General features: G+C 48.2%; 1 protein-coding gene across 2 annotated transcripts in view; it reads right to left on the bottom strand.

The window, feature by feature from the left end:
* The window catches only part of LOC112255077 (calcium/calmodulin-dependent 3',5'-cyclic nucleotide phosphodiesterase 1B), a 43904-nt gene extending 34959 nt beyond the window's left edge, over window positions 1-8945 (bottom strand). For both annotated transcript variants that reach the window (XR_006083808.1, XM_042324834.1), the window contains exon 1: window positions 8341-8945. Coding sequence is in view for 1 of the 2 variants with exons in the window: in XM_042324834.1 (XP_042180768.1) it covers window positions 8341-8393 (53 nt within the window). In the remaining variant the exon portion in view is untranslated. The remainder of the gene's footprint in view (window positions 1-8340) is intronic.
* Between the last annotated feature and the right edge of the window lie 7131 nt (window positions 8946-16076).

Genomic DNA, 16076 nt, shown 5'->3' with positions numbered 1-16076 from the left:
CACCTAGGTACTTATAGATGTCCACATATTCTAGGTCGGAACCATCCAGGGTGGTGATGCTAGTCGGGCGTGCGTGTGCAGGCAGCGAACGGTTGAAATGCATGCATTTAGTTTTACTAGCGTTTAAGAGCAGTTGGAGGCCACGGAAGGAGTGTTGTATGGCATTGAAGCTCGTTTGGAGGTTAGATAGCACAGTGTCCAAGGACGGGCCGGAAGTATACAGAATGGTGTCGTCTGCGTAGAGGTGGATCAGGGAATCGCCTGCAGCAAGAGCAACATCATTGATATATATACAGAGAAAAGAGTCGGCCTGAGAATTGAACCCTGTGGCTGTTGGTCGAGGTTGGAGTAGCCAGGAGAACGGCATGAGAAATGCTTGTTGAAGTTTTCGATAATCATGGATTTATCGGTGGTGACCGTGTTACCTAGCCTCAGTGCAGTGGGCAGCTGGGAGGAGGTGCTCTTGTTCTCCATGGACTTTACAGTGTCCCAGAACCTTTTGGAGTTAGAGCTACAGGATGCAAAGTTCTGCCTGAAGAAGCTGGCCTTTGATTTCCTGACTGACTGCGTGTATTGGTTCCTGACTTCCCTGAACAGTGCATATCGTGGGGACTATTCGATGCTATTGCAGTCCGCCACAGGATGTTTTTGTGCTGGTTGAGGGCAGTCAGGTCTGGAGTGAACCAAGGGCTATATCTGTTCTTAGTTCTGCATTTTTTGAACGGAGCATGCTTATCTAAAATGGTGAGGAAGTTATCAGTGATCGCTGAGATCCTGGTTGAAGACAGCAGTGTATTTGGAGGGCCAGTTGGTCAGGATGACATCTATGAGGGTGCCCTTGTTCACAGATTTAGGGTTGTACCTGGTGGGTTCCTTGATGATTTGTGTGAGATTGAGGGCATCTAGCTTAGATGGTAGGACTGCCGGGGTGTTAAGCATATCCCAGTTTAGGTCACCTAACAGAACAAACTCTGAAGCTAGATGGGGGGCGATCAATTCACAAATGGTGTCCAGGGCACAGCTGGGAGCTGAGGGGGGTCGGTAGCAGGCGGCAACAGTGAGAGACTTATTTCTGGAGAGAGTAATTTTTAAAATTAGTAGTTCGAACTGTTTGAGTATGGACCTGGAAAGTATGACATTACTTTGCAGGCTATCTCTGCAGTAGACTGCAACTCCTCCCCCTTTGGCAGTTCTATCTTGACGGAAAATGTTATAGTTGGGTAATGGAAATCTCAGAATTTTTGGTGGCCTTCCTGAGCCAGGATTCAGACACGGCCAGGACATCAGGGTTAGCAGAGTGTGCTAAAGCAGTAAGTAAAACAAACTTAGGGAGGAGGCTTCTGATGTTGACATGCATGAAACCAAGGCTTTTTCGATCACAGAAGTCAACAAATGAGGGTGCCTGGGGACATGCAGGGCCTGGGTTTACCTCCACATCACCCGTGGAACAGAGGAGGAGTAGTATGAGGGTGCGGCTAAAGGCTATCAAAACTGGTCGCCTAGAGCGTTGGGGACAAAGAATAAAAGGAGCAGATTTCTGGGCATGGTAGAATATATTCAGGGCATAATGCGCAGACAGGGGTATGGTGGGGTGCAGGTACAGCGGAGGTAAGCCCAGGCACTGGGTGATGATAAGAGAGGTTGTATCTCTGGACATGCTGGTTGTAATGGGTGAGGTCACCGCATGTGTGGGAGGTGGGACAAAGGAGGTATCAGGGGTATGAAGAGTGGAACTAGGGGCTCCATTGTAAACTAAAACAATGATAACTAACCTGAACAACATTATACAAGGAATATTGACATTTGAGAGAGACATATAGCGAGGCATACAGTAATCGCAGGTGTTGATTGGGAGAGCTAGCTAAAACAGTAGGTGAGACAACAACAGCTAATCAGCTAGCACAACAACAGCATGTAAAATGGCGTTTACTAGGCAGAGAGGGTCGGATTAACTACACACAGAGCCTGAGTGCGGCTGGGGCCGAGAGATAAAAACGTAAACAAACAGAATGGAGTACAGTGATTAATGGACAGTCCAGCAGGCATCAGCTATGTAGCCAAGTGATCACAGTGTCCAGCAGGCATCAGCTATGCAGCCAAGTGATCACAGTGTCCAGGGGGCAGCGGTAGATGGGACAGGGAAGCCGCCACTACGCTAGCGACACAGCGTTTAAAGTTAGTAGCCCGGGGGTGGTAGGGGGGTTGGCAGGGAGATGTGCCTGCTAGCAGGGAGATGTGTCTGGCTCACGGCTAACTGGTGCTAGCTTTGTGGCAGTGGTGTAAGCCAAGGTCCAGAGTTTACAGCAGGGATCCAGTGGAGTATTGGGCTCTAGCCGTGTATGAGTGTGGTTCGGGTGAACAGCGGAGTAGGCCGGGAAGTGGGCCTCAGAGATAGCTTCGGTACTGCGTGCAAGCTAGCTGTGAAGATCAGAAGTAGTGGTCCAGGGATTACGGTAGGAATCCGGCGTTGTTGTGGAGAGACAGTTCGATACTGGTAGACTGGCGACTATTATCCAGGCTAAAAAAAACTGGCTGGCCGTGCAGAAGGTAAAAGCCGCTAGCAGTGGCTAACAATGACTAAATAGCTTGTAGCTAGTTAGCTGGTTAGCTTCTGGAGGTTCTTGAATGTGTTCTAAAAATTTAAAATAATAGCGATTCCGTATCACATTGGGTGAGGCAGGTTACTGGAAGGTATAATCGAATTAAAAATCGAAAAGAGATTGAAAATAAATATGGGTCCAGTGAGTGGTTGGGCTGGCTGGGGACGCGGCGATTCAGACAGTTAGCAGGCCTGTGCTAACAAGCTAACAGTTAGTAGGCCGGGGCTAAACAAGCTAGCAGTTAGCAGACCGGGGCTAAACAAGCTAGCAGTTAGTAGATCGGGGGCAGGCTAGCAGTTAGTCAGGGTGGTCAGGGTGATATCTAAGATGGTGCCCATGATTACGGATTGAGGGTTTTACCTGGTAGGTTCCTTGATAATTTGTGTGAGATTGAGGGCATCTAGCTTAGATTGTAGGACGGCCGGGGTGTTAATATGTCTCAGTTTAGGTCACCTAACAGTACGAACTCTGAGGATAGATGGGGGCCAATCAATTTACATATGGTGTCCAGGGCACAGCTGGGGGCTGGAGTGGGTCTATAACAAGCGGCAACGGTGAGAGACTTGTTCTTGAAAGGTGGATTTTTAAAAGTAGAAGCTCGAATTGTTTGGGCACAGACCTGAATAGTATGACAGAACTCTGCAGGCTATCTCTGCAGTAGATTGCAACTCCACCCCCTTTGGCAGTTCAATCTTGTCGGAAAATGTTATTAGTTAGGGATGGAAATTTCAGGATTTTTGGTGGCCTTCCTCAGCCAAGTTTCAGACATGGCTAGGACATCAGGGTTGGTGGAGTGTGCTAAAGCAGTGAGTAAAACAAACGTAGGGAGGAGGCTTCAGATGTTAACATGCATGAAACCAAGGATTTTACGGTTATAGAAATGAACAAATGAGAGCGCCTGGGGAATGGGAGTGGAGCTGGGGGCTTCAGGGCCTGGGTTAACCTCTGCATCACCAGAGGAACAGAAGAGGAGTAGGATAAGGGTACGGATAAAGGCTATAAGAACTGGTCGCCTAGTCTGTTCGGAAACAGAGAGTTAAAGGAGCAGATTTCTGGGCGCGGAAGAATCAATTCAAGGCATAATGTACAGACAAGGGTATGGTAGGATGTGAATACAGTGGAGGTAAACCTAGCCATTGAGTGACGATGAGAGAGGTTTTGTTTCTAAAGGCACCATTTAAGCCAGGTGAGGTCACTGCATGTATGGGGGTTGGACAGAAGGGCTAACTAAGGCATATTGAGCAGGTCTGGAGGCTCTACAGTGAAATAAGACAATAATCACAGACCAAAACTGCAATAGACAGGGCATATTGACATTAGGGAGAGGCATGTGTAGCCAAGTGATCATTGGGTCGAGTGAATAGCTAGGCGAGCTGGAGTCACGGTGATTCAGACAGTTAGCAGGCTAATAGATGGGCCTTCGGGGGACGTCACAACGGAAAAGCCTGTTGAAACCCCCTTGGACGGTTACGTTGGCCGACCGGGCGTGATGGATCGGTGGGGCTCCGTGTCGGCTGTGTAAGGGTCCAGGCCAATTGGCAAAATAGTAATGTAGCCCAAGAATTGGCTGATGGACCTCTTCAGCTAGCCGGGAGACAGGCCTAGCTCGAGGTTAGCTCCAGGCTAACTGGTGCTTGCTTCGGGACAGAGACGTTAGCCAGGAGTAGCCACTCGGATAGCAGCTAGCTAGCTATGATGATCTGGTGTAAAGGTTCAGAGCTTGTGGAAGGAATCCGGAGATGAGGTAGAGAAAAAGCAGCCGATATGCTATGGGTTGATATCGCGCTGTGCAGACTGACAGAAATTGACCCGGCTGAAGCTGGCTGATGTCCGAATTAACGGTGATGACCGCTAGCAGTGACTAACTGACTACTAACTAGTAGCTAGTTAGCTGGCTAGCTGCTGATGCCGAGTTCCGTTTCTAAAGTGTAATAAATAGCAGATCCATACCACATTGGGTGAGGCGGTTGCAGGAGAGTATGTTCAGTCCGATGATGGAAATTGAGATTAAAAAACAAATATATATATATATATATATATATATATATATATATATATATATATATATATATATATATATATAAGAAATATATACTAAGAAAAATATATATACATGGAACTTGACGGGACAAGACAAACAGACCTGCTACGGCTATGCCATCTTGGAATAAGGGGCAGTGAGGAGCAGCGAGGAGCAGCGATGAGCAGTGAGGAGCAGCGAGGAGCAGCGATGAGCAGCGAGGAGCAGCGATGAGCAGCGAGGAGCAGCGATGAGCAGCGAGGAGCAGCGATGAGCAGCGATGAGCAGCGAGGAGCAGCGAGGAGCAGCGAGGAGTAGCGAGGAGCAGCGATGAGCAGCGAGGAGCAGCGATGAGCAGCGAGGAGCAGCGAGGAGCAGCGAGGAGTAGCGAGGAGCAGCGAGGAGCAGCGAGGAGCAACGATGAGCAGCGAGGAGCAGCGATGAGCACCGAGGAGCAGCGAGGAGCAGCGATGAGCAGCGAGGAGCAGCGAGGAGTAGCGAGGAGCAGCGAGGAGCAGCGAGGAGCAGCGAGGAGTAGCGAGGAGCAGCGATGAGCAGCGAGGAGCAGCGAGGAGCAGCGAGGAGCAGCGAGGAGCAGCGAGGAGCAGCGAGGAGTAGCGATGAGCAGCGAGGAGTAGCGATGAGCAGCGAGGAGCAGCGATGAGCAGCGAGGAACAGCGAGTAGCAGCGATGAGGAGCGAGGAGTAGCGAGGAGCAGCGATGAGCAGCGAGGAGCAGCGAGGAGCAGCGAGGAACAGCGAGTAGCAGCGATGAGGAGCGAGGAGTAGCGAGGAGCAGCGATGAGCAGCGAGGAGCAGCGAGGAGCAGCGAGGAGCAGCGAGGAACAGCGAGTAGCAGCGATGAGGAGCGAGGAGTAGCGATGAGCAGCGAGGAGCAGCGAGGAGCAGCGAGGAACTGTGAGGAGCAGCGATGAGCAGCGAGGAGCAGCGAGGAGCAGCGATGAGGAGCGAGGAGCAGTGAGGAGCAGCGAGGAGCAGCGAGGAGCAGCGATGAGCAGCGAGGAGCAGCGATGAGCAGCGAGGAGCAGCGAGGAGCAGCAATGAGCAGAGAGGAGCAGCGAGGAGGAGCGAGGAGCAGCGAGGAGTAGCGAGGAGCAGCGAGGAGTTGCGAAGAGCAGTGAGGAGTAGCGATGAGCAGCAAGGAGCAGCGAGGAGCAGCGATGAGCAGCGAGGAGCAGCGAGGAGCAGCGAGGAGCAGCGATGAGCAGCGAGGAGCAGCGAGGAGCAGCGAGGAGCAGAGAGGAGCAGCGAGGAGCAGCGATGAGCAGCGAGGAGCAGCGAGGAGCAGCGATGAGCAGAGAGGAGCAGCGAGGAGGAGCGAGGAGCAGCGAGGAGCAGCGAGGAGCAGCGAGGAGCAGCGAGGAGTAGCGATGAGCAGAGAGGAGCAGCGAGGAGTAGCTAGGAGCAGCGAGGAGTAGCGAGGATTAGCGATGAGCAGCGAGGAGCAGCGAGGAGCAGCGATGAGCAGAGAGGAGCAGCGAGGAGGAGCGAGGAGCAGCGAGGAGTAGCGAGGAGTAGCGATGAGCAGCGAGGAGCAGCGAGGAGCAGCGAGAAGCAGCGAGGAGTAGCGAGGAGCAGCGAGGAGCAGCGAGGAGCAGCGAGGAGCAATGAGGAGCAGCGATGAGCAGCGAGGAGCAGCGAGGAGCAGCGAGGAGTAGCGAGGAGTAGCGAGGAGTAGCGATGAGCAGCGAGGAGCAGCGAGGAGCAGCGAGGAGTAGCGATGAGCAGCGAGGAGCAGCGAGGAGCAGCGAGGAGTAGCGATGAGCAGAGAGGAGCAGCGAGGAGTAGCTAGGAGCAGCGAGGAATAGCGAGGAGCATCGAGGAGGAGCGAGGAGCAGCGAGGAGCAGCGAGGAGTAGCGAGGAGCAGCGAGGAGCAGCGATGAGCAGCGAGGAGCAGCGATGAGCAGCGAGGAGCAGCGAGGAGCAGCGATGAGCAGCGAGGAGCAGCGATGAGCAGCGATGAGCAGCGAGCAGCGAGCAGCGATGAGCAGCGAGGAGCAGCGAGGAGCAGCGAGGAGTAGCGATGAGCAGAGAGGAGCAGCGAGGAGTAGCTAGGAGCAGCGAGGAGTAGCGAGGATTAGCGATGAGCAGCGAGGAGCAGCGAGGAGCAGCGATGAGCAGAGAGGAGCAGCGAGGAGGAGCGAGGAGCAGCGAGGAGTAGCGAGGAGTAGCGATGAGCAGCGAGGAGCAGCGATGAGCAGCGAGGAGCAGCGAGGAGCAGAGAGGAGCAGCGATGAGCAGCGAGGAGCAGCGAGGAGCAGCGAGGAGTAGCGAGGAGTAGCGAGGAGCAGCGAAGAGCAGCGAAGAGAAGCGAGGAGTAGCGAGGAGCAGAGAGGAGTAGCGAGGAGTAGCGATGAGCAGCGAGGAGCAGCGAGGAGCAGCGAGGAGTAGCGAGTAGTAGCAATGAGCAGCGAGTAGCAGCGAGAAGCAGCGAGGAGCAGCGAGGAGTAGCGAGGAGCAGCGAGGAGCAGCGAGGAGTAGCGAGGAGTAGCGATGAGCAGCGAGGAGCAGCGAGAAGCAGCGAGGAGCAGCGAGAAGCAGCGAGGAGCAGCGAGGAGCAGCGAGGAGCAATGAGGAGCAGCGAAGAGCAGCGAGGAGCAATGAGGAGCAGCGAGGAGCAGCGAGGAGCAGTGAGGAGCAGCGAGGAGCAGCGAAGAGTTGTACAGAGAAGCGTGGCACGTCCTATCACTCTAAACTCCAAACTAAACACGTCAAGGTTATGCATATCAATTGTTAAAATAAAGTCTGACAACCACATTACAAAGAGGAGAACAGCCTATTGAGGGACGGACCGACAAAGAAACCAACAAGCAGACAGATTCATGAAACAAAAGCAGTAGACTGTTTCAGTCCGCATGCCATACAGAGAGAGATGTGTCCTCAGACCTTGACGCAGCACATATGTTACAGTATGTACAGTAATCTCAGTACAGTATGTACAGTAACCTCAGGATTTTACAGTAACCTCAGTATGTACAGTAACCTGAGTACAGTATATATCGTAACCTCAGTACGTACAGTAACCTCATCATGTTACAGTAACTTTAGGATATACAGTAACCTCAGGATGTACAGTAACCTCAGGATGTTACAGTAACCTCAAGATGTTACAGTAACCGCAGGATGTTACAGTAACCTCAGGATTTTACAGTAACCTCAAGATGTTACAGTAACCTCAGGATGTTACAGTAACCTCAGGATGTTACAGTAACCTCAGGATGTTACAGTAACCTCAAGATGTTACAGCAACCTCAGGATGTTACAATAACCTCAAGATGTTACAGTAACCGCAGGATGTTACAGTAACCTCAGGATGTTACAGTAACCTCAAGATGCTACAGTAACCTCAAGATGTTACAGTAACCTCAAGATTTTACAGTAACCTCTGTAGAGCCAGTACAGTAACCTCAGTATGTACAGTAACCTAAGGATGTTACAGTAACCTGAGTATGTACAGTAACCTGAGTATGTACAGTAACCTCAGGATGTTACAGTAACCTCAGGATGTCACAATATCCTCAGAATGTTACAGTAACCTCAATATGCACAGTTATCTCAGTATGCACAGTAACCCCAGGATGTTACAGTAACCTCAGAATGTACAGTATAACACCATACTTCCTACCTTATCACAGACAGGAAAGGTTAATAAGGTTCAGAAATTCATTGCTACTCACTTTTTCTCCCCCTTTCTCTTACCTGGAGATAGGTGTCTGGAGATGTTTCTTCCTCACTCTCACCAGCTCAGCCATCCAGCCCACAGCAAGGCAAAACCTTTACAACCCCTTATAGCCCACAGTTAGACACTGCCTGCACAGCCCAAAGGTACTGTCTCTTACAGCCCTAAGCTCAGAGCTCAGGCACAGTGACACAGAGAACTGAGAGAGACTCCCCATAAAATACTAGAAAGCAAAAAGTTCTCTCAGACAGCCTACTGTTCAACTGAACCACCCAAAGTTCTCTCAGACAGCCTACTGTTCAACTGAACCACCCAAAGTTCTCTCAGACAGCCTACTGTTCAACTGAACCACCCAAAGTTCTCTCAGATAGCCTACTGTTCAACTGAACCACCCAAAGTTCTCTCAGATAGCCTACTGTTCAACTGAACCACCCAAAGTTCTCTCAGATAGCCTACTGTTCAACTGAACCACCCAAAGTTCTCTCAGATAGCCTACTGTTCAACTGAACCACCCACAGTTCTCTGTCCCGAGAAAGACTTCTGGTAGACCCCAGCCTGCGTAGCCTGCACCCACATCTGAGGGGACCTAGCTGAACTGTGATTGGTCCAGGCCAAAGTGTGTCAGTTCTGTCAATGCTGTGAAAGGAAGCAGGGCTGGGCTGGAGGAAGAGATAGAAATAGAGAGAGGGGGGGAGTGGCCGAGGCAACCTCACTGGTGGGGTGTTGACTGCTATGCTTTCAAGGCAATGTGTGTGTGTACTCTAAACCCCAATGAGAATTTTCCACTGCACCGGCAAAGCACAGACCTAAGTCTTGTTCACTACAGAGCCTGTGTGATAGAATGACCAAACCAAAATAAACCAATAAAAACTGTCCTGGAAAGTCACCCACAACAATTCTCCGCAGGCTAACTAGTACTCGGCTACCCAGAAATACAACAACCTTACAGGCCATGTCAAATGAAAACACAACCGTAACATGAGTCAATAACCAGGGGTTATGTTAAAAAATGGCATTTCTCCAACACATTACAACACAGTGTGACAGTTTGTATGAATCCTAAACATTTATCAAAACAACAACAACATGTCAGATGTGGAGGCTGAAACTTAATCTTCTCTTTCATAGCTTTCATGCAAAAAAAAAAGAGATTCTAGTCACTTACAGTACAAGATCAGAGATGACATTCAATTCATTTTTGAACTTGGAGCAGTGCTGGGGCATACATACATCATGTATAGCTTCAATTCATTAAGCCTCGTTTTATAACTGTGAGGCTGGGAGAGGGCTCTGGCGACGTCACTGGGGACATGCAGCAGAGTGACTTTCCCTGGTTGCTTGTCTTGCTTGGTGACTGGGTCACTCCCATGCTCCCATGCTCCCATGCTCCCATGCTCCCATGCTCCCATGCTCTTTGACTTGCCTCTTAAATTCAGAGCGTATGACTGCATTTCATTATGAGAATTGTAAAAAAGGGGGTGGGTTCTACTAAGAGAACAAATATAATTGTTTTAAGATGGTCATACCATGGATCATTTAGCGATTTGGTTTTGAATTGTAGGACCCCTTTAGGTATACAAAAAAATATAGAATTTGTGCTTCACTACTGAAGCCCATAGAAACACCACAGTATAACGCATTCATAAATTAACAAAAACAAGGACAGTCAAAACATTTATCAGAAGGAATGAGTTTTTGGGACACATATTTAACCCCTTGTTTTTGTTGGCACAAAACTATACTCCATACTTCCATTCATTTATATGGGTTACCTGCAGATGAAGGTTTAATATCTATATTTATCGCCATACTTCCATTCATTTATATGGGTTACCTGCAGATGAAGGTTTAATATCTATATTTATCGCCATACTTCCATTCATTGGTATGGGTTACTTTCAGATGAGTTTCGTGACACTTGTGGTGAGCAAAACACCAAATGGTAATTTTTGGTGAGAAGACCTTTTCGGGACATCTCATGGTCTGACAAACGTCGGCGTAGCTCGGCCACCTTCCACTGAGGATGTGGAAGGCCATTATATAAGGATTTTGATAGGGATTTGTTTTATTATGTTACTGAGATTGACGCACGTGTGCATCAATAGACTCTTAATGATTAAGTAAATTCAGAGGTTTCAATTTCCTTTTCTTTTCTTTTTTTTACATTCAAAGGCAATTTTAATTAGTTGGTTGTTAAATGTTTGATATGTTGCCAAAAATTACGTTTACACTTTGGCATCAGGGTGGACGGGGAAAATCTTCACCTTTGCAAGGGAAAAAAAGGCTAAAAAAGGCTAAAAAAGGCTAATGAATCTTTAACCGGATGTAATGACTTAGTCGAAGGATTAGCCCACTGGCCAAACACTGGTTGAATCATAGATGTTTCCATATCATTTCAACAGCAACAACAAAAATATATGTGATGAGGATGCTGAATCAATTTGGAAAAATTCCAGGATTTGAAAATTGTAATCAATGTAAGGGAATGTTTTTTACAGCCCATGTTTAACCTAAATCCAATGACATAGTTACATTTTTTGTTGATTTCACATTAGTTGAAATTTCAACCAAATGTAAATCAAAACTAGAAGTTGAACTGACCTGTGCCCCAGTGGGAGAATTAAAAACCGAGAACCAATCAAACTGCAGAGTGGGAGGAGTCTTCCAGTGTTCATTAGCCAAGGATTCTCAGTGTCTTTTGATTGCATTTAGAAGGATTGATCTGATTTAATTATGACTGCTGGACATCCTCTTCATCTTGTCTAGATTCAACCTCTTCATCTTGTGTAGATTAAACGTGCTAGTCTGGTCCTGTCCACTCCTCTCCTCCCACTGAATATCTCTCTCCCTCTCTCCTGTCTCTCCCCCTCTATCTCTCTCTCCTTCTCCACTCCTCTCTCTATTCCCATTAACTATATCAACCACCACCTCTGGTCTCTCTCTGCCTAGGAACTGACCTCAGAGCAGATGTAATTCACTGTCTATTTACTTTTATTGCAGAGACTTGAATTCGTACAGTATCTCTATAAATCCCAGAGACACGGGAACCTTTAGTCTCCATTTAAAATTGTGAGGATTCAGCATTATCAGGAGCAGTTTGAAGATTCAAAGTAACTTTTACGTGCAAGCTGCAAACAGACAATGCATTGTCTTATCTTATATTTAAACATGAATCACCAACAGATCAGACATTTGTAATTTAACATTCTCTTATCTAACATTATCCATTTAGGAACCACTACCTACCACTTTGACTACCATTATGAAACTATAGCATAGTTCTATTCCGGCTTTGGTTCTTACTGTTTGAAATTTGTCCTCCATGTCTCCAGGCGGATGTCAGAGTTCGATATTCTAGCCTGCATAGCGTGATTCCTGGCTGTTGGTTGGTGCTGCAGAGGTTGTAGTGTTTTCTGAGATTGTGCGTGTAAATGTATATCTGGAAGGTGTGTGACAGAGTGTATGTGACGTGTGTGAGTATGTGTGTCAGAGGTCCTGTGCCTTAGAGATCTCTAGCTCCCCAGCTCTCAGCAGGTGAGCATCTCTACCAACTGTGTCACCAACACTACAAGCTGTGAGTCTTTATGTAAGCCCATTTTTCCATCAGTGACCGTCATCAGTGCCTCGGGACATAGCAGAGCAGCCACTGTGGAGTTCAATAGGAGGAGGATGTTTCCTCAACTAGGCCTCACATGGTGCTAGGAACAAGGCCTCACAAGGAGCTAGGAACAAGGCCTCACATGGAGCTAGGAACAAGGCCTCACAAGGAGCTAGGAACATGGCCTCAAAAGGAGCTAGGAACAAGGCCTCACAAGGAGGTAGGATCAAGGTGTCACAAGGAGCTAGGAACAAGGCCTCACATGGTGCTAGGAACAAGGCCTCACAAGGAGCTAGGAACAGGGCCCCACATCAAATCAAATCAACTGATATTAGTCACATACACATGGTTAGCAGATGTTATTGCATTAGCAGATGTCTTGTGCTTCTAGTTCTGACAGTGCAACAATATCTAACATGTAATCTAACAATTCCACAACAAATACCTAGTACACCGCTCTGTGTTAGTGATGGCTGTTTAACAATCTGATGGCCTTCAGATAGAAGCTGGTTTTCAGTCTCTCGGTCCCAGCTTTGATGCACCTGTACTGACCTTGCCTTCTGGATGATAGCAGGGTGAACAGGCAGTGGCTTGGGTGGTTGTTGCCCTTGATGATCTTTTTGGCCTTCCTGTGACATCGGGTGGTGTTGGTGTCCTAGAGGGCAGGTAGTTTGCCCCCTGTGATGCGTTGTGCAGACTGCCCCACCCTCTGAAGAGCCTTGCGGTTGTGGGCGGTGCAGTTGCCATACCAGGTGGTGATACAGCCCAACAGTATGCTCTCAATTGTGCATCTGTAAAAATTTGTGAGGGTATTAGGTGACAATACAAACTTCTTCAGCCTCCTGAGGTTGAAGAGGCGCTGTAGCACTTTCTTCACCACACTGTTTGCGTGGATGGACCATTTCAGTTTGTCCGTGATGTGTACACCGAGGAATGTAAAACTTTCCACCTTCTCCACTGCTGTCCCGTCGATGTGGATAGGGTGGTGCTCGCCCTGTTGTTTCCCGAAGTCCACGATCACCTCCTTTGTTTTGTTGATGTTGAGTGAGAGGTTGTTTTGCTGACACCACACTCTGAGTGACCTCACCTCCTCCCTGTAGGCTGTCTCATCGTTGTTGGTAATCAAACCTACTACTGTTGTGTCATCTGCAAACTTGAAGATTGAGTTGGAGGCGTGCATGGCCATACAGTCATGGGTGAACAGGGAGTACAGGAGGGGGCTATGGATGCACCCTTGTGGGTGTTGAGGATCAGCGAAGTGGAGATGTTGTTTCCTACCTTCACCACCTGGGGGCAGCCCCTCAGGAAGTCCAGGACCCAATTTCACAGGGTGGGTTGAGACCCAGGGCCTAAAGCTTAACGATGAGCGTGGAGGGTACTATGGTGTTAAATGCTGAGCTTTAATCAATGAACAGCATTCTTACATAGGTATTCCTCTTGCCCAGATGGGATAGAGCAGTGTGCAGTGTTATGGCAATTGCATCGTCTGTGGACCTATTGGGGCGGTAAGCAATTGAAGTGGGTCTAGGGTGACAGGTAAAGTGGAGGTGATATGATCCTTGACTAGCCTCTCAAAGAATTTCATGATGACAGAAGTGAGTGGTACGGGGCGATAGTCATTTAGTTCAGTTTCCTTTTCCTTCTTGGGTACAGGAACAATGGTGGCCATCTTGAAACATGTGGGGACAGCAGACTGGAATAGGGAGAGATTGAACATGTCCGAAAACACACCAGCCAACTGATCTGCGCATGCTCTGAGGACACGGCTAGGGATGCCGTCCGGGCCAGCAGCCTTGCGAGAGTTAAAATGTGCGTTCAAATGTTTTACTCACGTCAGCCACGGAGAAGGAGAGCACAAGTCCTTGTTAATGGGTCGCGTTGGTGGAACTGTATGGTTCTCAAAGCAGGGAAAGAAGGTGTTTAGTTCGTCTGGAAGCAAGACGTCGATGTTTGTGACGTGGCTGGTTTTTCTTTTGTATTCCGTGATTGTCTGGAGACCCTGCCACATGTTTAAGCCGTTGAATTTCAACTCCACTTTCTCTATACTGACATTTTGCTTGTTTGATTGCCTTGCGGAGGGAATAACTACACTGTTGGCATTTGATTGTGAGAAATTCTAGGTCAGGTGAACAAAAGGACTTGATTTCTTGTATGATGTTACAATTACACCATGAGTTATTAATCATGAAACATACACCCCTGCCTTTCTTCCCGGAGAGATGTTTAGAGAACAGAGAATTCAGGTGGCTGTACTGACTCCGAAAGCATATCCCGAGAGAGCCATGTTTCCGTGAAACAGAGTATGTTACAATCCCTGATGTCTCTCTGGAAAGCAACCCTTGCTCTAATTTCGTATACCTTGTTATCTAGAGACTTGACATTAGCGAGTAATATTTATTTTGGGTCAGCCTCTGGAATCAGTTCAAATGCCCTGGGTAGTTCCGACAAAGGATCAGCTTCGGGAAAGTTGTATTCCTGGTCGTAGGGCTGGAAAGTTGACGCTGCACTGATGTCTAATTGTTTTTCCAGGCTGTATATAATAACATTTAGATTTTCTGGGATAGCAATGTAAGAAATAATACATATAAAAACAAAATACTGCAAAGTTTCCTAAGGACTAAAAATGAGGCAGCCCTCTCTGTCGGCGTCATCTTGTGGACTCAGTGTGGATGGAGAGAGGTAGGCTGTGTTTGTCCTCACTATCAATGGAGCTAGGAACTAGGGCTCACAAGGAGCTAGGAGCAAGGCCTCACATGGTGATAGGAACAAGGCCCGACAGAGAGATAGGGGCAAGTTCCGACAGGAAGCTAGGGACAAGGCCTCAAATTGAGCTATAGGGACACGGACCGACAGGGCTCTAGGGACAAGGCCTCACAGGGAGCAAGGGACAAGTTTCGACAGGAAGCTAGGGACAAGGTTTGACAGGAAGCTAGAGACACAGCCCAACAGGGCACAAGGGACAAGGCCTCACATGGAGCTAGGCCTCACATGGTGCTAGGAACAAGGCCCAACAGAGAGATAGGGGCAAGGTCTGACAGGAAGCTAGGGACAAGGTCCGACAGGAAGCTAGGGATACGGCCCGACAGGGCACTAGGAACACGGCCTCACATGGAGCTAGGAACAAGGCCTCACAGGAAGCTAGGGACAAGTTCCGACAGGAAGCTAGGGACAAGGTCCGGCTGGGAGGATACACTGTGATAAGAGGGTTCAAGCAAGGTCATTCACCAACTTGATCAAAAGCGTTGCGCTAACATTTGAGTTCTGTGATATGATCAATATGATCCAAACACTGTATTAAAATGTCTCTTATCTGTCCACTGTGTCTGCATTGTGAGCAGATTAGTTGGTTCCTCTCTGTATGCAAATATTTTGGACAGATATTCTTTCAAAATAATATGGATTCATTTATTTACCAATACCATAAGTCAATGGTGCCACCAGTCAATGATTATAGAGGTCGGGTTAATGATGATTAAAATGCTTTGACCATCCAGTTCTGTTTACACTTGATTGATATCCAGAAACAATGTGTGCCTGACTACCTCCGTAGATGGTCAGAAAGATCTGATCACCTACAGATCACAATGTGTCTTTTAATTATCTACACCTGTCAAAAAATGTGGGCTTAATCAGAATGTGGCAAAGATCAGGACAAATGATGCATGTTAGCACCAGGTATAAAAAATAAATGGACTATCAGAGCTAAACCCAAATATCTGCTTTGTAGTAGTTTCCTTTGTCAGGAGCCACAACTATTCTTATTTTGTCAATATCACCCTCCCCTTCCACCCCACCCTCCCCTTCTACCCTCCCCTCCCTCCCCACCCATACACACACAGACAAAGAAGCCTTGTTGCGCTAACATGTGAATTTCAATATGATCCAATCCCTATCTGATCTAGGTTGTCATGTCTACACAATTTCATTAAAATGTGTTTCTTAACCATTCACTGTGTATGCATTGTGACAAAGGGAGCATGCTAGTAGAATGGGGAGTCAAATTGTTATAAATAGTGATGTTCTGAAATCTGTGGGGTGTTCCTGTCCACTGGGATGTGGGGTGTCTTGGTTTGAGGCTACATTTGGCCCACCAACTCTCCAGCCAGTAGACTGTGTCCTTCCACTGAGTACTGTACATAGAGTTCCTACCTAGAATGT

This window comes from Oncorhynchus tshawytscha, linkage group LG07, assembly GCF_018296145.1.
Source record: "Oncorhynchus tshawytscha isolate Ot180627B linkage group LG07, Otsh_v2.0, whole genome shotgun sequence".
Taxonomy (NCBI): Eukaryota; Metazoa; Chordata; class Actinopteri; order Salmoniformes; family Salmonidae; genus Oncorhynchus; species Oncorhynchus tshawytscha.
This window is presented reverse-complemented; position numbering and strand designations above follow the sequence as displayed.